General features: G+C 34.6%; 1 protein-coding gene across 2 annotated transcripts in view; it reads left to right on the forward strand.

The window, feature by feature from the left end:
- The first annotated feature begins 2,622 nt into the window (after positions 1-2,622).
- LOC108145134 (rabankyrin-5) overlaps positions 2,623-22,778 on the forward strand; it is a 66,061-nt gene continuing 45,905 nt past the window's right edge. For both annotated transcript variants that reach the window (XM_041709447.1, XM_041709448.1), the window contains exons 1-2: positions 2,623-2,740; positions 18,744-19,465. In XM_041709447.1, coding sequence (XP_041565381.1) covers positions 2,737-2,740; positions 18,744-19,465 — 726 coding nt within the window. In that variant the 5' untranslated portion in view covers positions 2,623-2,736. The remainder of the gene's footprint in view (positions 2,741-18,743; positions 19,466-22,778) is intronic.

Raw genomic sequence — 22,778 nt, forward strand, 5'->3', positions numbered from 1 at the left:
AATGCGATTTTTAAATGCGATTAAAAACCATTCGCCCCGAAAGTTTTTAGAAAAAATACCGGAAAATACCGATGTTTAATGATATTTTGTTCGTGCCACCACTACAACAGCTTTTTTCTATAAGCAAGGTTGGCGCAATTTTTGATGTCTTTTGAATATAAAATCTATTTTGTATAAAAATGACTGAAAACTAGAGCGCACGCTTCAAATTCTGCTCGCAGTACCACAATGCATTACTGCTGGATCTCTGGCATAAAATAACTCTCACATATACGGGGATCCTTGCCCTTTTTAGAAACTGTGGTGGTCTCCATTGCAAACCCGTCATAACAACGCAATCAGCTTCTCTTCTTTGTCGTTCAAGTTGGCAAATGTCTCGGTCGCAATATGGATGTCCAGCTGAGCATTACAGAGTTTAGTAAACTCACTCATGTTCACTCATAAGGCATTTAGCCTTATGGGATTCCCTGTGTAAATAAATGCGCATTTGGCTAAATGCGTTTTAATGCGGCAATGGAATCAGGCTATTAGTCTTAGGGTCCTTCTTAATGCAACATTTAATCTTCAATTCTTGTAATGGTAAAAAAAAAACAAAAGCAAATTCGCCATGACTAACAATCCAGCGCCGTCTTTAACAAAACCAGCTAAATATCTAAAAATATCTCAATACACTTAATTATAAATAAATGCCGCATTTAAAATAAATGCGCTGTTTAAATGCGATTAAAAAGCATTCGCCCCGAACGTTAAAAAAAAATACCGGAAAATACCGATGTTTAACGATATTTTGTTCGTGCCACCACTACAACAGCTGTTTTCCATAAGCAAGGTTGGCGCAATTTTTGATGTCTTTTGAATATAAAATCTATTTTGTATAAAAATGACTGAAACCAGCGCACGCTGTAAATTCTGCTTGCAGCACCACAATGCATTACTGCTAGATCTGTGGCAAGAAATAACTCCCACATATACGGGGATCCTTGCCCTTTTTAGAAACTGTGGTGGTCTCCATTGCAAACCCGGGATAACAACGCAATTAGCTTGTTGACATTATGGATGTCCTGCTGAGCATTACAGAGTTTAGTAAACTCACTCATGTTCATTAATTTTAATTAATTTCTTTTGGATTTGCCAAAATTCAAAAGTAAACAAGCCCAGATCAGCTGTTCGTGCCACTCACATGTCGGAGTAGCATTAACTAAATGCTAATGCGCCAATGGAATCAGGCACATTTAAAAAGTCCACTAATGCGGCAGTGGAACCAGGCTATTAATTGATTTTACCCTCAAACCTTTCTAGCTTTCTCTCCAATAGTGATGCGCTAAAAACGTCGATGGTCTCTAAAATACATCGATGTTCCCAAAATTTTTTAAACCACGATGCATCGATGTTTCTCCACTTCTATCTTGACACAATAGTAGTATTAATAAAACTTTAATTGTATATTGTTTCAAATAAGACTAGTTTTCAGCCGAAATACGCCAAAGCCGCTAAAACAAATTTCTGGTTGAGTACAAAATCTAGATTACGTATGTATATACCACTAAAAAATTTTGGAAAGTTTTTTTTAAGATTTTTAAAAGTTTTGGTCAGCTGTCTTTTTAAGTTTTATTATATATCTTGAGTTGTGACCAACCAAACCTGTGAGCAACCATTCTTTACAATAGACCAATCTTTAACATTGTTATACTAAATAACAATAAGTCATTTCTCTGCAAGAGCTCGGCAAACACTAACTTTTTTGAAAATTTTGGGCTGCTAAACGGCTGTTAGAATCTTAAAAACTCGAAAAAAAATTGCGTTTTAAAATCGTTATAGGTTCTAACTTAAAGTTGGTATCCGACTTTATCGGACAAGTTAACAATGGAGGATTTAAAAAGTTTGGCGTTCTAGTTATTTTCAGTCGTTAGGGACCAAATTTGAACAAAATCTTAGTAGGTTTAGAGTTCACAGGACTGTTAAGTGTAGGCAGTGTTGGCTCTCGTATTAAAAATATGCTGAATTAATTATTGAAAAAGCTAAACAATCATGAGTCCTGTTAGCATTTGTTAAACCAACAAAAAGCGAGGAAAATACAAAATTATTATTATGTTTTAAGCAGTTGGCCTTCTTTTATTGGGCTAATAAAAATATAATAGTAGCTCCAACTGAAAAAAACATATTATAATCATCTTATAAAACATTTTCAACAAGTTTCTGTTTCTCGAGCTCTGGCAGACAAATGACTTATCCAATCCACTTATTCAGTATGACAACGTTAAATATTGGTAAAGTAAAATTTTGTAAAACGCGCTAAGATCGGTTGGCCACAACTCGAGATTTAAAATAAAACTTTAAAAGGCAACAGTTAAAAACTTTAAAAAATACTGTCCCAAAGACAGTGTAATGTGAAATAAGTCTGAAAATCCTTTTTATATAGTTCGTTTCTCATTAATAACGGCTATTTTAATTTCACTTGTTTAAAAATAGAGTAAACAAAGGTTAATTTCTGGGCTTTGGTCTGCATTTAAACTAAAAAGTTAGGCGCTTGAGAAAACTTGCTCATTAAGTGCTCACCTAAAAATACATTTTGACTTTTGAACATGACCCGCGTCAAACTCTTGTTGGAACCAGTTCAATAGTGATAAACAGCTGATTGTAAAATAATAACAGCGGTGTACGCCTTCTAAGTATAGTGAGCAGTTATTTTAATTCTTATTTTTAATTAAATAAATTGTTCGTTCATACACATTAATAATGGGTATGTACATATTTAAACAGTTAGATTAGTGTGATGTGGTGATTTTGTTTATATATTAAAGGTTAACTCCTTTGTGTTATTGCTTGCAATACTACATACGTAAAGCAAATAAGTATTTACATTAACTTAAAAAAAATGAAAATATACATAAATATGCTGACTCTTGTTTTCTAATATATATTTTTGGAAATGTATGTAAATACATACATAAACAAACATTTTAGTTATGTATTTTATTAACATACATATGTACAGCCATTCATATATTTAATTATTCATACATATGTACATAAATATTTACATCGGTTGTTAGTTGCACCTAAGGGTGGCTTAAAATTGTGTGAACATTTAAAGGTCATCTTCTTATACTCTTATAGCGTGCGCTTTGTTTGACAAAAATTCGTTCTAGGGTCTGCACATTGTTGTTGTTATCAAATATGTACATACATATGTATATATTTTTTACCTTGCACCCGGTGCACCGGTCAAATTTCAATTGCAGATTCGGTGTTGAACTAAAAAAAATAATATATATTTAAAAAATCTATATAAATGGATGACAAAGATCACTGCGTTGATTTTATTCAACTTTTTGTTTCAGTTCATAATTGCAAGAAAACATACATTTGTATGTACATAATACATATATGTATAACAATGTTAGTTTAAGAAATTTAGTGTCTGTGACGTCTTGAAGACTTTCAACAAAAAACGAATTATTGATTATGGAATGCCGAGTGATCTGGTAATTTGTTTACATAATAAACACCATTTTTAGTAGACTGCTAAATTAATTTTTGCTTTTTTTTTTAGAAATCAAAAATAAAGGAGGTTGAAAATGATGGTGGCTGCTCGGCCACAAGATTTTGTATAATGACAAGCATATTTATTTGTTATTTTAAAATTGGCTCCGGCTATTTTTATTATAATGATAAGCATATTTATTTATTCTTTTAGAGTTGGATACGGTTGTTTTTCAAATACTACAGAGCTGAAGGTGAACCAACTTCTGCAATTAACCAACTTCGCTAAATTAAATTTTAAAAACACATTTGAAAGTATTTTCTAGCGCGAAAAAAACTTTTATATCACTTCTGGAAGTTAAAAAATGGGTCAGGGAAATTGCTTTCGGAGCGCGACTAATTGACTAATGTTGGAAAAAATGAGCTACTTTCGCGAAGGGAAGAAGTGTCCTTCAAAAATGACGAAGGCGCAGTGTTGCCAACACTTTGGGTCAAAAAAAGCTAAACTAACCTTTGAAAAAAGCTTGAAAAAGCCAGACAATTTTGATGGTAGCTAAAAAAAAGGCTTAAGTATTTTACCGGTATTTCTATTGGTTTAGTCAACTACTATTGAGAGATTATCATCTTATTTCATCCTCTTCAGCAGATGTACATATGTATAACGGAAATGCAAAAGCCAGCCAATCTTTGCGGGTTCTTGCATCCAGGCATGGCGCGGTTTTTTTTTATATATTTTGAGCATTTTCAACGTGTAAGTACACTCGCGACCGAATCATAAATTATGAAAAACCTCGCAAGTGATGGTATTAAACTCAATTCAATTGATTTCATACCTTAAGCCGATGAAATGTAACGCTATTTTGGCTTATCGATGGTTTTTTGCGATTCAAATGCGAAATAAAAAACTAGCAAGTAGTATTTATAAAAGTTTCCATTTGTTTTTTTAAACTTAAATTTATTTATTTATTCGCCAATGGATTAATCCCTATCTGGCTTATCAGCTAACTTAACTTTAAAACTAAATATTAATTAAAAAATATTCCCTAAGCAATTGCTTAAGCACATCCTTGTTGTAGCCCCAACCCAATCGAATACGCAGTGGCATTGAGTTAAAAAGTTAATTTGTCTTTAAAAAAAACCTTGTTTTCCGCTTCCCACTTATTAACAATTTGTTCCGCATTTTCCTATTGAAAAACGCTAGATCTAGTGGGAAAATAGCGAAATTGGCAACACAGCGAAGAAGTTTGAGTTGAGTTTAAAAGTAACTTCCGCGACAGAATGATTCCCAGAACAGAAATTCCCATTTATTCAACTAAAAAATATTAATTAAGTTAAATTAAATATGGTTTTTGACGATTGAATAGGACATCTCGTGCGTTTGGAAAAGGATGTTGCAGAACTTTATTTACCTCCAGCTCCGTACCGAGCTCTAAATTAGGAGAAGTAAATATTCTTTCCATTACTTGTCATTATAAAAAAAACTTGTCTTTAAAAAGTATCAAATATTATCAAAATGCCATCGGCTTTAACAAAAAAAAAAACGTTTTTTGGGGAGAAAAAATATCTTTTAAATTCTGACAAATGGACAATCCAAAAGTTCGTAGGTCATTGTAGGTAGGACCCATCCAAGATGATTGAGTGTTAATTTGAGACCGATTGGTCAACTTGTAGTCGAGTTATGATGTCAGCAGTTTTCAAAAATATGCTTTCGAGATAAACGCGGTTAAAGTTGCCGCTTTCACAGTATATTTTTGAAATTGTACACTACCAATATTGAGAGGAGAGTCGATCTAGCCATGTCCGTCTGTCAGTCTGTCCGTCCGTTAAAAGTCTCTCTACATGTAACTTTCCCAAAAGTTATCTTTCTATTGCAGATAGTACATAAGTCGGAACGAGCAGGATCGGACGACTTTTAAGTTCTTTTTGACTTATTAATAATTTGTCAGTTTAGAATTACGCTTTTAATTTTATTAAAACGGAAAACGATATCATATGGCTGCCATAGGAACTATCAAATAATTGAGCTGCAAATCATTATACATAGCTCCAATGTTTTTAAATATATTCGCAAGAAAATCATAATTTTAATATTTTCAAGAATATTCAGTTTTCGCAATAGGTGCAGTCGTATATGAACGAAGTTTACTTCCTTTTTTTATATTAATTTGGTTTTGTATCCCCTTGCAGAGGGTATAATAATTTCCGTAAGAAGTTTGCAACGCAGTGAAAACATTTCCGACCCTATACAGCATATATATTCTTGATCAGCATTACTAGAACAGTCGATTTAGCCATGTCCGTCTGTCCATCCGTTTCTACGCAAACTAGTCTCTCCGTTTTAAAGTAAAAATAATAAAAAAAATATTTTTTTAATTAAACTTATTTATTTTGTTATTTTTTAAAATTAATTTTACAGTACAACAGCCATAGGAACTATCAAATAACTGAGCTGCAAATCATCATAGCTTCAATGCTTTTCAACATATACGCAAGTAAATTATAAATTTAATGTTTTCAAGAATATTTAATTTTTGCAATAGCTGCAAGGAAATATGAACTTCGGATTTCTGAAGTTTGCTTCCTCTCTTGTTACGGAGTAGAATAATAAAAGAATCTTTCCAGATAGTGGGAAAAAACTGATGTTGGGGTGACAATTTTAGACAATTAAAAATCAGTTTACAAATAGTTAAGACACAAAACTTAAGCACGCACCCAGCAAACGGGAATCCGCACTTTAGGTAGTTTGGAAGAATCTGCCAAATAAATCAGAAATTTCAGAGTCAGTAGACGCCTCAGTTGTGTTTAATTGTACTAATGAAGCCAAAGCGGAGTTTTTTCGCTTGACATTTACAAAATTTTAAAATTGCTTCGGATTATTTGAAAATTCGGTTTACACCGACAACCTTACGTGTTGATCCCAGTTTAAACCACGAAGGGCGAAAAGAAGAAATTTTGTTTGTACCGACTCAGTGCAATCAATGTGTACTTGATATTCTGTACTCCAAACGCGAGCGCAATATTCTAAATTAGGACGGACAAGGGAAGTAAATAATAATTTTGTTCTTTTGACCATCGCTTAATAAACCCAAGAACTTTCAAAGCCTCGTTAACAATAGATTTTATGTGACAGTTGAATTTTAATTTTGGGTCCTGAAGGTCTCTAAATCGATGACCGAATATATACGGTCCAGTGGCGTATTATGAATTATTATTATTATTATCAATTCAAGTAGGTTCGTGGTAGTAGATCAAACTAGTCTCTCAGTTTTAAAGCTATATGCATTAAATATTTCCAAAAGTTGTCTTTCTATTGCAGGTAGTACATAAGTCGGAACGAACCGGATCGGACGACTAAAGCATAGGAACAATCGGAAAAATAAATGAAAAAAATTATAACTTTGCTGTTTTTTTATTTTTTTTATTTCTTCGGCATATAGCAATGCTTAAATACTTCAGATTTACGGTTTAAATTTCATTAAAATCGGACGACTATAACTTAAAGCTTCCATGGAAACAATAAAAATATTAAAAAAAAATTTTTAAATAGAACTTTTTTATTTTGTAATTTTTTTTAAAATTAATTTTACAGTTCAGCAGCCATAGGAACTATCAAATAATTGAGCTTCAAATCATCATAGCTTCAATGCTCTTAAGCATATACGCAAGTAAATCATAATTTTAATGTTTTTAAGAATATTTGTATTTTTGCAATAGCAAAGCAAGGGTATATGAACTTCGGCTTGCCGAAGTTTGCTCCCTTTTTTGTTTTTTCTTGTTTTACAGCATTTTGTAATATTTTTAATGTATTGATATTCGTTTATGCTAGAGTCGGCCAGTTTTAATGAAATTTAAACCGTTGACTTAGAGGTCAACCTGTAATTTTCTTTAAGAAAACCCTAACTCACTTTAAAATGGAAAAAAAATAGAAAAAGAAACGACAACGACGCCTTTCGAAATAATTGGATAGCTAATGGTTTTTGTGTTCCCTCAGCGGTTTTGAACGCTTTGGTTCAACTTTATTTCGCACCCTAATTGTCAGTATCGCACCACCTTCGATGACATCATTAAAGCTAATATTCATTAATTTAATTTATTTTGTTTTATAACGTTGCTTAAGGCTGTTCAATAGTTTGAATTCATTGCAAACCTGTACTTCTTTTGGCTTCTTTTCTTGTTAAAAAAACAATTTACGGTTTTTTTAATGCCTTTATAATTATTTTAAACATTTAAACAATAATTTTGTTCGATGAACCCTTGCAGAAGGTATTTTAAATTAATCTAAATTTTCAAATGCTGTGAAGGAGTAAATTCCGATTTTAGAAAGTATCATTATAGCTTCAATGTTTTTAAACTAATTTTTTTACAAAAGTTTCAAGGGTATATTAACTTTGGTTTGTTGAAGTTAGCTTTTCTTCTTAATTTTTGTACAGGATACTTGAACCCTTTTTCTTTTATTAAAGCAAGTCATTCAAAGCAAGTCTTTCCTTTAATCACAAAATAATTATATTTGTCTATAATAACCGTTCTTATATTAATAATTATTCCAATAAGAATTTTTCGTTATCGTATTTGACTTGCATAGATTTCTGCTCATTCAAATTGAAATGCTAATTAAACCGGTCTGAAACGGGTGGAATTTTTAAACGCTGAATAACCCACGGAAACGAATTTTTAAAGTTGCGTAGTCTCAAAAGCTATAAGGACTCCAAAATTAATAGAAATGTAAAGTGGCATTTAAAAAAAATCGCTAAAATGTGAACAAAAAAACCTAATTTTGCCTATAATTCTGTAATTATTTAACTTGAAGATATTATTTCAAGTAAACGTAAATAACCCTTGAAAATACCTTTTTAACGATATGTAGCATGTTTCCGTAGCTTAAGACGATTGACAGTTGTGTGAAATCAAGTTTTTTTAGACGTTTTCTTGCTAAACTAGCTGGCTTTTCTAAAAGTGTTAAAACAAACGTTTTCCAGATCGAGCTGCTTAATACAATAAAATTGGTTCAGGACCCTAAAACATCGTCTTGAAACGCACATATGTACAAACAATAAGGGAAAAACTTCTCATTTCAAAAATGCTGTTTTTATCTTTTTAATTGAATAACTTTTTAACGGAGTATCAGATCGAGATAATCGATCGAGATAATTTCGTTGGACGCGTATTTAATGCCAAAATACCATGCCCTAAAAAGACAAAAATATTTCACCCCCATTTTCCGAAACCAAATGACTTTCTAAAACTCTTAGTATGCACAATTTTTACAAAACTAATACCTTCTGATTGCTATATAATTTATTAAGATCGGACTATTCTTTGCTGATTTCGAACATTGCGGCTATATATAGTAGTCTAATTGCGCACGCACTCCGGTGCTCATCGTCACTACATGTACTGCCGTCCATAGTGATCTATTCTCCAGCTGGAGTTTGAATTTCGGGAAAGGATCTTATCCCGCTTCGGAGCACTCAGCACTTGTACGACAACGGGACGCAGGTCACCAGCCGCAGTACCAGGCTCCGTACTACCCACAACAGAACCCTACTGGCTTGTACGTGGACCGGACATGTTATCAACTACTGCCTGAGATCTCGCTTGCTATTAACACGATCAAATCACTTAGCACGGGTTTCAGCCCGCCTACATGGTGCAGGGTAGGGTACCCAGATTGCCAGTTACCCTTTTTGATGCGGCCTACACTCTTCGCCCTTGGACCACACGGAACACGGCAAGCGATTCCAGGATTCCGCCCTGGTCTGGAAACCAACCAGATGGCTTAAAGGAACAGAGGGTCACCATCACCGCTATACGGAAGGTGATTGTGTCACATCGCCAACGACAGTGCCTCCACTAATCAACCCGAAGAAAAAGGGGTGGGGGTGTGAGGATGGGTAAATCCCCCCGTATAATCAGCGTGGCCAGAAGCTCGGCCTCAGTTTCACAGGGCAGCGAAGGCGAACGGACCTCACCCAGGAGTGGCAGTGTGACACACGAGCAGTCAGCGGAAAGGATCTCAGAAGTAAGTTAGGAAATGACAAAATAGCAAAGCCTAGACTGAGTGCGGGTCAGGAATACAAAATAATACAATATAAATGAAAGCCGAGATAAAACAGTGAAAAATCAAAACCGCAGAACCTCTTTCCATTTGTGAGCAGTGATTTGTATCGGCCGGGAATAAGCCCTGGCCCCGCCCACTCTATACACCGGGTTACAGTGCCAGAGCCGCTCACTCAGTGCAACGCTGGAGCCCCGACCTCCTTTCCCTACCAATCCACGCGGCAACTCACAGTCCCATTCGTTCCTATACTGTTCTACAAATATAACTATAGAGGACCCTGGCCGGAGTGAGTCATATTTTTACCCAAAAAAAAATATTTACAATCACAATGACAAAAATGTTCAATACCAGAAAACAAAGTCGAAACATCGATAGTTTTGGCCACAAGCAACAGTATACGTTCCCGTTAAAATGCTTGAAAATGCTGAAAGTTGATGTAAGGACCATATGTACCAGTTGCCTTCAAAATATGCCTACTCCATGACAAATTGCTACTGAAAGTAAAACCAAGAATAATAGTATGGTTTTCGTAACTTAATGATATGCCGTTTTAAACCAGTCTTGGCAGATGGCTTGTATCAATATGCTTTTTTGCTATCTCTTTGCATTAGCTTTTTAACCTTAAATAGACCCCGTCTATTGCCCTTTACCCAAGTGACAATTAAAGATTGAATACTATTACAACAGAGATACAGTCTTTCACGTGGGACAACGGTTTACTAAGGAAAAATTTGACTTCGTCAGCGTATAAGTGGACGGCACAATTGGACAAAACATTTGGTAAATCGTTCATATATAAAGAAGTGCAGCCGACACCGACCCTGAGGAACCCCCCTATTTAACAACCGATTGCTGCCTGTCAGAAAGATGTGTTTGCAAGAGTCTAGCCGCAGGGCTTGTAAAATTAAAGATATTTTTTAATTTTAATTTTTAGTTTTTGGGAGGTTTTGTTTTTCCAAATTGTCGAAAATGTAGATGTCGTGAAAATAGTGTTTTATACGTTAAGTGTGCAAGAAGGTTTGGCAATAAGATTTTTATAAACTTTGGCGCTTAGTTTGATACCCTGCAATACATCACATCGGATAACACAAATAAAAACAAGAAAGGAAGCAAACTTCGCCAAGCCGAAGTTCATATACCATTGCAGCTATTGCAAGAATTAAATATTTTTGAAAACATTAAAATTATGATTTACTTGCGTATATGTTGAAAAACATTGAAGCTATGATGATTTGCAGCTCAATTATTAGATAGTTTTTTATATATTTATATTATTTCTATGGGAGCTATATGATATAGTCGTCCGATTTGGATGAAATTTAAACCGTAATTCTGAAATATTTAAACATTACTATATGTCGAAGAATTAATAGAAAAATTAAAAAACAGCAAAGTTATAATATTTTTTTGTATTTTTTTCCGATTGTTCCTATGGGAGCTATATGCTATAGTCGTCCGATCCGGCTCGTTCCGACTTATATACTACCTCCAATAGAAAGACAACTTTTGGGAAAGTTTCATGCAGATAGCTTTAAAACTGAGAGACGGACAGACGGACGGACAGATGGACATGGCTAGATCGACCCGCCTAGTGATGCTGATCAAGAATATATATTCTTTATAGGGTCGGAGATGTCTCATTCACTGCGTTGCAAACTTCTGACTGAAATTATAATACCCTCTGCAAGGGTATAAAAAACTTATTACAGAACGGTAATGAACTTCGGTACTTGTTAAACCTAGCTTCAGGTACGTTTAACTCGAAACACCTATTACTTAAACTTTCCACGAGAACACATTGGCTCACGAATTGTTTTGTCTTCCCTACGCCTATAAAGTGGTCATATAAGAAAGTCTTTTAGAGTAGTTTATAAAAAAAAAACGTCAAGTAAAGTATCATAAATGCTGCTAACGTGTGCGGGTAATCAAGCGTTTACACCAGTTTTGGGAGTATATAGATGCTTGTACCAAGGTATTCTTGTTGATATCTTTTACCTTCCTAGGTAAAAAATATGAGGCTACCTTTTATCTTACCCTGTTAAGGATTTTCATTTACCTTAAAAATAAGTATTTCAAATAAGTGTATGGAAACTAATTAGACATGTATCTTGCTAAGAATGCAAACTACATTCCATTGGAAATCGGTATAATGCCAAATTAGATTTGTGCAACGCAATGATGACCAATGATTCCGAAGAGTTTTACACTCCTTTCATAAATCAAGGGAGGAAAAAGATTTTGAAAATTTTAAATTCGAACTCGGTGTGTTAGCCTATTTCAATGACACAGGTAAAAGTTTCACATGATTACAAAAATACAAATTCTGTACTGACGAGTTCGGCTCCAGTCGAACGCATATTTAGCTGTTGGTGTCGAATTCTGTCCCCGAAAAGAAACCGACTGGCAGACGAAATGTTTGAAACACTTGTTTTGTAAAAAAAAACACAAACATTAATAATAAAAAATTCTCTGTATCGCAGAAAAAGAAACCAATTGGATTTACGATTAATAAATCTCAGTATCCCACAAAAAAAAAAACAATGTGACGTATTTAAGTAAAATGTTAATAACGTTTTTAAAATGTTGAAATTGTATTTTTAACATTTTACCTTTACCTAGGTCCGTCAAAAATTTCATGCATTTAACCTTCCCTAGGTACATATTTTTGTATTTACCTTTTACTTTACCTGGTTAAAATAAAATGATTCCTGTCCCAACACTGCTATCACTAAACCGTTTTTCTTTATTTACGTTGCTGTTAAAATTTCTCGCGAGAATAACGTCAGTTATTCAGTTATTAACATCCAAATGGGGTTCGTAGTCGATGTGTCGATTGGGTCGGTAACAAAAACTCTATTGCACTTTTATGCGGATGCATAGATTTGATACTACACTTAATTTTTTTATTTACAAAAATAGTTGCACCGCCACCATTTCTAGTGCAATCTGCGCGATACACAAAAACTCCCTTAAAACTAATTGACAAATCACACAAATCTGGTTATGTCTCCGAGACGGATATATCATCAACCCCGGTTCGAAGACTGTGACCATTGATACATATTTTGAGACCCATTTTTTTGTTTGCTTACTTAAAACTTTAAGTACGCATTCGCCTTGGAACTACCTAACACATTTTCATAGCCATTATAATTGGTCACGCACTTCAGTAAGCGGATTTACGTTTACAAACATTATTAAAGTTACACCTAAAGGAGACCTTAACATTAAAGCTTAGAGACATATGAAAAAAAAAATTTAAGAACGAAACCAAGTTGATTTCCCTTTGACTGGGACTGCCCAGTTTCGGGTCCGATTGCTGATGCAGTCGACGTGCTTCCGACGCATTCGCTGAAAGTTCATTCATTCGCCCAATTTGACAAGAATTCTGGCTTCCGGAGCAACAGCATTAAGAATTTTAAGCTTCTTCAATATCATCGCGTAATCAGATGCCGTCGGGTCAAAGCCGACCATTTTGTTTCTTCCGTGCTCGAAAAATTTGACGAATTCTGGAAGACGAAGTGATTAAACCGCGACTTCTACGTAAGGTACTCCGGGCATAGGTAACTCAATGCGCTGTTTGCGAATTGTTGAGCGGCAAATTGGATCTCTACTCCTTCCACTCCTTAAGACTTTTTTGACTTGGTGCTGGCTTCTATCTACTGCTCTTCGTCATTTTTCTGGTCTGGATAGAACTTTAAGGGCTGCAGCCGCTCTTTTCCAAGAGGTATTGTGCTCATGAACTTTTACCATCTCAGTTTCAACTACTGGAACACACTTTCCATCTGATGTCAGCAGGGTACAAGGGTATTGTCGTCTTTAGGATCATCTTACAAACCGTATTGAACATGAAAAATAAGTTGGACGCCGATTATTGATACTTCCGTAATGACCTTGCCGTCAAGATTAAGTCAGAAGCCGCCGCCTCAATTTCTAAAATAAATCTTGCTACTATTCCGCAGTTAAATTTTTTTTATAAATCCTTAAATATTGGCTGTGGTTAGGCAAAAGCACTAGCCGGTTTTTAAAAGGGCCGATTATCTACTAAGAAAAACTCTCTACGATACTAAGTCGGACTTCTTCTTCTTAAACAAGCGCCGAAACGAATTCACTAATTCTCTGGAAGAACGATTCGATTCTTTCGATTTGGCAACGAAGGAGAAAGCTGGTGCAATGGTAGTTCTTGAGGGAATACAATGTGCTCCTGATCCGAAAATTGTGCCTATTAATGTTGACGAAGTTAAGGTCCAGTCGCTCAAATATTAACCCATTACTATATCTTGAAGAACTAAAAAAAAAAAATAAAAAACACCAAAGGTATAATTTTTGGAGCTATATGCTATAGTCGGCCGATCCGTCTCGTTCCGACTTATAGTATAGTATATATTATCTGCAATAGGAAAGTTTCAAGCAAATAGCTTAAAAACTGAGAAAAAAGTTTGCGTAGAAAGGGAAGACGGACGTGGCAAGATCAGCTGTCCTAGTGAAGCGGATCTGGAGTATATATACTTTATAGGGTCTGACTAAAATTATAATACCCTCTGCAAGGGGATAAAAATAATTGCCTATAACTTCCTAAATAGCTGGATTTTGAAAATGTGTCTACCGATAAATGTAACCGAAACACACGCTCAGTGCCTTAAAACAAACGTCTTAAATGTCTGAAAGTGATTTCGCGATTTGTGGGCGTTAGAATAGGTGTGGCAACGTTTTGCGCTATATACCAAATCAAAAATCGCAAGCTTTTATAGTTTTCAAGATCTCGACTTTCATTGCGAACGGACACGCGGATAAGGCTAGATCGATTGGGCTATTGATCCTGATCTAGAATATATATATTCTCTATACCCTTTTAGTTTACAAGTAACGGGTATACACTAGTTTTATTATATCAAAGTTTAATCTAGAAAAATAATAATTTTAAAATAATTATTTAAAAATATAGTGACAAAAATGAACTTAGTAAAGTGAAATTTTCTAATAAACCAAGGGACCCTCATGAAATGTTATTATTTAACAATAAAGTCAAATGTTTAATGTTAAGTTTAGTTAAAGTACAGGTCTGGGAACACGTAAAAATTCGTTATTATTAAGCTTCAAAATTACCTTAATGATTAATATTTGAGACTTTCACCATGATTTTTTCGGTTTCGGATTAGTAGTCAGCTGAAAAAATTCTATTAGAATCATTTTCACTTAGTCTTGGGGGAAAAACAAGTTCAGATTTTGTTGATCTGGGAAAGCTTTTACTTGGTCTTCAGATATGTGACATCTTCTATTGCACATATTCTTTGCCTGGACGAGAAAAATATAGCTTATTAATGCATTTTTTTTTTTTCATTATTTTTTTTTTTTTTAGAAATGTGTAAGTATTTATTAGTTAGTTATATGTACAGTATGTAACAGGTGTATATAAAGTATATGTATATATTCTTGATCAGCCATGTGGGTCTGTTTGTCGGTTTGTACTAGATATTTGGGATTTGACGCGTACACTCTAAAACCCATAGTTCGCGAAATCACTCTGAGACAAGAAAGGACACAGTTATTAGGAACTGTGTGTGCGCTTCGGTTTAATCTTCGTTTGCACAAACAATTTTAATATTGAGCTATTATTTTAGAAGTTATTGGCATTTTATGTTTGGCTATGACATCACTGCAAACGGAGTTCGATCATGATAAGCAGCGGATCGCGCACAATGTGGGGAAACTTGTCAATGTGTGTGTGCTCTGTCATTGCTCCGGCACTGCTCTGCATCCTCGCTCTTTGCTTGTAGTGTTTCCAATGAAGTTCTGCAGATGGCGCCAGCTATAATTGTATGAACGTCTAGAACCAAGCACGAGCTTGTTACGCGAGGGCCCTATAAGCATAGTGGCAGTTATCGAGTTCGCGAGGAAAACACAAGTACCATAATATAGAGACATTTATACTAGAACTAAAACTAAGTACGGTGCAATAAATGTTAGAACTGTAGTTTTTAAGACAGGGATAGAGGTTGAAATGCAAAATTTAAATATATAGATTATTATAATCACTACAAAAATCACGAAAGGGTTCATGCAGGTCGAAATTTTAGGTACATCTTGGCAAGTTAAGAGTATGGTATCTACCCCAATTGCGGGTTAGTCTAAAGGCAAAAAAAAAAAAAAAAGTAAAGCGGCCTACCAATTCTATGGAATCAATATCACCTTTGTCAGATTATGCATAAAAATAGATCCTAGCATTATTCAACGATTTACAAGAGTAGCTAAATTAAACAATAGTAATCTACTTACTCTTTCAATGGTTCCCATTTATTTGGAAATTTGATTTCTGAGTAACGGGTATCTAATAGTGGGGGAACTCGACTATAGCGTCCTCTCTAGTTTTTTACTTAGTTAAATAGCCCAAATCCAGCGATTCGCTGTAATCGGCTGCCGTATGCATTAACGATGTTTTGTCCCACAAGTACTTGAATTTAAGTTTTATTGTAGGGTCAACATCATTGCTTGTATCGTGATTTGACCCTAAAAGTCTCCAACAGTTTTGGTGCCAGTATAATGTCCAGTAAAGACGAAAGTGTCTTAAAGAAAGTTTGTTCATTTTGTAAATCACGCCGTGATTTGCAGTGCAGATATTTTTGCGGAACTCTTTTCAAGTTTTGTGTTCAAATTTTTGTTAAACAAAGTTAAATTAACTAAAGCTTTGAATTAACTTATACACCGCCCTGACGGAATTTTTTGTGCAGCACAAAAAAAGCTTTGTGTACCAAAAATTTACAGAACAGCGAAAAGAAGCAGAATTCGTCAAGCCGAAAAAGTTTAATATTCTTTAAAACATCTTAATTCCGATTTATATAAGTTGATTTCGGCTCAATTATTCGCTCAATGTCGTTTTCTGATTTGAATAAAATTAAAAATGAATTTCTGAATTACTAAACTATTAACAACATATCCAAAGGAAATAAAAAAAGTGTCAAAAATAGAAAAGTTAAAATTGTTTTTCATTTTTTTTTTAACATTCCGATTGTTTCAATGGGAGCTATATGATATTGTCGTCCGATATTAATCAAAATTAAACTCTAAAAAATTTAAGAAAAAAAAGAATTATAATAGCATATGTCTAAAAACTTTTATGCTATGATAAGTTTCAGCTCAATTATTCGATCGTTCCTATGACAGATATATGATATGTTGTTCCGAATTGAATAAAATTATAGGCGTTATACTGAACTATTTGCCATTAAATCGAAAAGAAAAAAAAAACGTGAAAAATAGAAAAGTTACCTTTTTTTTCAGTTAGTTTTTTAACATTCCGATTGTGTTCATAATATATGATAAAGGCGTCCGATTTTAAAAACCGTAGTTCTAAAATAAAATACCATTAAAATATTTCAAATAACTATGAGTGAAAATTTGTCAATTGGGCCACATAAAACTAAAAGGTTTGTTTTTTATGCTTTTTGGGTTCAAAACAAAAAAATACATTTGGGCCGGCTTTGAGAATTTTAAAGTTTTACGGAAGTTACACAGGTTTAAAAAGTCAACTTTGGTCACTTTTTTTAAAATATAGCAGTTACTCTCTATCTAATAACTTTTGATTGGTAGGAGCTATATTGATGATTTCTACAGCAAATACTACTTAAATATATTTCTTTGTTATAAAAAACGTAGATAAAAAAACCATTTGTTATTTTTATATCTCTTTTTTGACAGTATTCTGGACCAGCTACAGATTTTTCACTTATCAAAAAAATGAACATTTATTCATTTTAAACCCAATAAAAAAAGAATTGACAACTTTAACAAAATTTTGAGAAACACATGTTTTTCGGTGCGCGCACAGCGATTTGCTATATTCCGTAGTCGTTGGATCCGGACGTATACTGCCTGCAGCAGGAAGACAACTTTTGGGAAAGTTTCATTCATATAGCTGTAAAACTGAGATAGGTTGCGTAAAAACGCACATGTCTAGATCGACTCTCCTAATGATGCGAGTGAATAAATGTCTTCTTCACTATACCGTCTGTAAGGGTATAAAAATGGGGCTGTCATTTGTAATTATTTTGCTGTCGAATTTGTGATTTTCACTTTAAAAATAAGTAGGCTTTTCAATTAATTGCTAAAAAAAATATAATACAATTACCTTTTCTTTCATTGTCAAAATAATAATCTAAAATTAGACTTAGTTGGCTGATCAATGAACTATTTGCGGTTATGTCCATAAATCTCTGACCTGCTCTTCCTGACTAATAGTAACAAACATATTTTTAGTGGACCGCGATTAAAAAAAAACTCGGGACTGTGACAAGAATCTCAAAAACCTGTAAAGCATTATATTACACCTGATCTGGTATCGGTATTCTTATTTAAAAAAATAAAAAGAGCATTTTTGCGAAACGTTTTGAGCTCTTTTTGGTGAGAGTAAAAAAATAAATCGAAAAGCCTGTAATAATATTATAGCCTCTTGTTGAAAAATCTAAATTTGTGAAAAATCAAATTAAAGTATTTTCTTCCATGAATTTTTTATACCTAAAAAGGCGTTATATGATTATCATTTGAGACATTAATCAATCTTTTGTAAAATGTTTAGAATTTTTAAAAAAAATGTTGTCCCCAATCACAGCTGTTGGGTGTTTCGGGAGTGTTGCCTGCCCAATTGAGAATAAGAAAACAACAATAGAGATAAATCAAGTCGGAGTTCAAGTGATCAAGTCTGAGTTCAAGTTCTCAAGCCCGAGTATAATAGTCGGTACTTCGGAAGGTCAATCGTTGGTCCAGTGAAGTACAACTCAGTTGTTCGAAGTTAAGTAACTGAGTTCCCTTGCGTTTTGATTAACTTAATTCACATATTATAATAAATAAACTAGGCACTAAGCCTTACTTGTTAAAAACAAATTCAAGTAGCCTTGATTAGCTATTGCTAATGGTACCCTCAATAAACAATATATCTCCTTGAATGCGTTCATGTAATATAAAATAAACGCATGTGTACCAGAACTGATAACCAAATACGGTTGGGCTTGCACAAAACTTTTGTTCTAAACACAATTTCTTTGGCACCCCCGAGACATAATATATAGGATCATTAATGTCTTTGTCACAGCACTACAAAAGTCTGACCAATTTACTAAAATGTACAATTTTAGAACTGATTAAATATTCTTATGTAGTATGACGATAATTTGTTATTAATTTGTATTGCTTTAATGTTTATTTAAAGGGATAAGTGACAGAAATTCCGTTCAACAACTGGAGGAAGATTTGGAATTGTTAAAGGAAGAATATGCGAAGCAGAAGCGCAGCTATACGGAATTAGAAAGAAAGTACAACGAAATTTTAGCTCCATCAGCCAATGACAATTTTGTTTCCCGTTTGTCGTTAACGGTTGCTTCATTATTTGGAAGCCATACTTATGCTGATATTTACATCCGAACACATGCGAAAGTATACCCGGCACATAAAATCGTCCTTCATGCGCGCTCAGAAAAATGGAGAGATGATGTTCTAGGCAGCATAGAAGAGCTGGACTGGAGCGATTTAAATGAAGATGTTGGGTTGGCACTTTTGCGATGGATATACACTGATCTTATTGATTTGCAGCATGACGGACTAGCTTTGGATGTTCTTATAGCCGCACATCGATTCGGTCTACCATCTCTTTTGGGACTGTGTGAGCGAGCTTTAGTTGCTTCTGTAGGAGTAAGGTCATGTGTACGATTTTATTGTGTTGCTAAAGAAGTTGGTGCATCAACATTGTTAGAATTTTGCTCTGGCATAATATCAGCACACTGGGATGACCTCACAACACAAGACTTTGAGCATATGGCCGGGCCTTTGTTGTTTGAAATGCTCAGGACTAAAACAAAATATCCACTCCATGCTGCTGTAAAACTCCTTAGGGAAGACGTTGTGAGCTTGTACATTCAAGAAAATGGTGACGCAGTAAGTTAAATAAACCAATGTGAACAAAATACGTAAAAAAAACGTAAGAAAAGACTGGCATTTATTTTCTTCTGAGCTTTAAGTTGATAAAAAATATTAACAAATATGGTTCCAATTTATTTAAAAAGTTAGATTATACAAGACAGGCTTTTTCCGGTTTCACTTCTCCTGTATTTAAGCACATGTTAATGGATATTTGAGGGTATAACTTTTCCTGAAATCTAATAATGTCATTACAAAATAGGTTTATAAAATAAACAGGTGTTCAATATTGGGGGGGTTAAAGGCCAACAACAAGTCTAAGGTACTAGCACGAACAGGAGAGTTTAAAATCTTTATGTGTTGTGTGCTAAAAAAATATTCTTCAAACAATAGTATTTTGTATTTGCAATTGGATGGAGGGAGTCAAACGCGATTACCTTTTTTACACGGATCCAGGTGTTAATACAAATAATTTTACTTATCCAGACGGCGCTGATTTCTGCCATACTAGAAGCCAAATTGTTGATTAGATATATTGAAGAATTGGCTTAAACTGAACATGCCATGCATCATTAAATGTGAAACGAAAGTGGCAATGAAACAAAATCGATTAGAGCTCCAAGCTGTATTATACTAGCTTAAAAACTTTTTAATTGCGGAGACTTTGGAAAAAAATTTTTTAGCGCTTTTCGAGCTTGCTGAAAACGAAAAAGACGCTCGTTTTATTTTTTAAGGAAGTGTTATTGAGTTATTCTTAATGAGGTACAAGATGAGCCTAAAATCTTTGAATTCCCAGTAGCACAAAAGTCGTCGAGGGAAGCAACCAATACACTCAAACAAGAGTTGCAGCGCGATAAAGGCGAGCAGCATTCAGATGATAAAAAGGAGAACCCGGATCAGAAGAGCCTTAAAAGGGCACAAACCGTGACCAGCAGGATGAGAAAAAGGTGCGTTCAGAAGCAGAGGCAGTCAGAATTGGGCCAGCGAGGCCCATAATAATTCGGAAGGAGTTTAACGTTATAAACGCCATGACCAGAGCCGAAATTAAACTTCCGCAAAGTTGTGATGCAGCGCTAAATAGCCAGTAACCTACCTTTTGGAAGGCAGCCATGTAGTCGGAGTTCGACTCGCTCGAGTTGCCCAAGGGTCAAAAGGCGATAGGATGCCGATGGTTTTTTACTTAAAAAGAGACAACGAAGGAAATCCGGAGCGGTGCAAATCCCGTTTAATAGCAAAGGGTTGCTCCCAAAAATTTGGAGTTACGGAGTATTACGGAGAAACTTTCTTACCAGTGTGCCGATATGAGACTGTGAGCCTCGTGTTGGCGCTATCGGCGAAGTTAAAGATATATCTTTACCAACCTACCTTTATAGTGTTTTGAGCGAGACTGTGTACATGAAGCAGCCAAAGAACTTTGAGAACGCAACTAGCAAGGGCAAGGTGCTGAGGCTGAAAAGAGCCATATATGGGCTAAAACAAGCAGTGTGCTATAGGAGAATTAATGTGACTTGCATTAACCTCAAGACCAGATATCTACCATTCTGTGATGAAATTGGCTCAACGAAATAAGGACACGCACGGCGAACATGTCTTGATTGTTAAGCATGTGATGCGGTACTTGACACTAGGTTGAGCTATTGCGCTGGAGATTTGCCTTTGCTAGGCTACCTTGATGCCGACCGGGTCGGCGACGTTAGTCACCGACGGTCATAAACAGAATTCATTTTCCTTTTGTTAGGAGGACCCATTTCTTGGAAGTCGGAAAAGCAAGACAGCGTTGCCTTGAGCAGCACGGAGTCCGAATACATAACGCTGTCAGCAGCTGTAAAAGAGGCGCTACTTCTGAGACGTTTAATCATCGAGTTCGGTTGTGGGAGGAAGGATACCTACGATTCTCTACGGGGACAATCTCAGCGCTCAGAATTTAGCCAAATAAGTTATTCAGCAAAGCGATGTAGATATGAAATATGTATCAACAAAAGATATGATAGCCGATGTGCTTACTACGAACTTGTTAAAAATGAAACACGAGAAATTGATTAAGTTTATGAACATTATGTAAATGTTGTATTGAGAAATGTAGACATGGTAACATTAAGAAGAGGTGTTGAATTCAATTCCCATTTTATCGACATATGTGTATATGTACAACAGTATCTAAGAAACGTAATAAGAAGAGCGAACTTTGAGAGAACATCAAACAGATAAGTTTCTGTAAGCCAAAACTCCGCGCGGAGTCGCGTTTAAAAATTATATAATAATTTTTAATGGGTTCACTCGGGCAAAAATAATTCTCCCCTCATCAGTTTTTATTTATTTTAAATATTCTTGAATTTTGAATTTATGTTGTAGATTTTTCCAGAGGCGTATTGCATTGATAAAAAGTTGTCTATTTGAACCCATCGACTTAGGTCTTGGGCATATAAACTTATGAGTACTAGTGGATGCTGCAGGGAAGAGCTTTTTGAAGAGATACAATGGCTGCTGTGAAATAACAAGTTTATGCTTATCTAGAAGTTTTCTAGTTAATTGCGATACATGGTCAAGTCAATACCGGCTAAACACATATCTGATTTTAGAGTTTGAGCCTAAAATTAACGTATGAATATCACTAGAATCACAGAGACCCAAAATTTCTACCCCATAAAAAATTGTGGTAATTAGGATTACTTTGGATACTAACATCCTACTATGCAGTGGCAGATGGTCTTTCAACGCAGAGTGCTGACGCATCAAGCCATAGGTTCGTCCAGTTGCTTTGAAAATATTCTTACTCCAGCTCAAGGTATGGCTAAAGGTGGTACATAGATTTGTTAGACATAGACATAGAACATAGAACTATGATATAATGAAAAAAATGTACGCAGTATTTTTAAGCACAGTACAATTTTTGAGCTACAAGTTGACCGATCGGTTTCAAATTAACACTCAATCATCTTAAATGGGTCCTACCTACAATGAACTACAAACTTTTGGACTGGTTAAAAATTGTTCACTTCGCAGAATTTAAAGACATAATTTTTTAACACAAAAAAACGGATTGTGAATGTTCGATCTTCAAGATAGCGTGTATTTTTTAAGAATTAGTTTATGTTGTTGGCACTTCAGTTTTAGCAAAATGTTAAAACTTTGTCAAACTCTATATTAGAAAATTTGAAGAATGATATGTATCTAATAATATGAGCTGTCAATGACCAAAATCAGTCAAGCAGAACTGCACATAAAAAATAAAATTGGCATAAAAACATGTGAAAAACGTTTTTTGCACTTAAGAAAAATGGTATCATACAAAAAATTTGAGTATCATTTTTGAATCAGGGAGTCGATCTGC

The sequence above is a fragment of the Drosophila elegans genome, unplaced genomic scaffold, assembly GCF_018152505.1.
Source record: "Drosophila elegans isolate 14027-0461.03 unplaced genomic scaffold, ASM1815250v1 contig_476, whole genome shotgun sequence".
NCBI classification, from domain to species: domain Eukaryota; kingdom Metazoa; phylum Arthropoda; class Insecta; order Diptera; family Drosophilidae; genus Drosophila; species Drosophila elegans.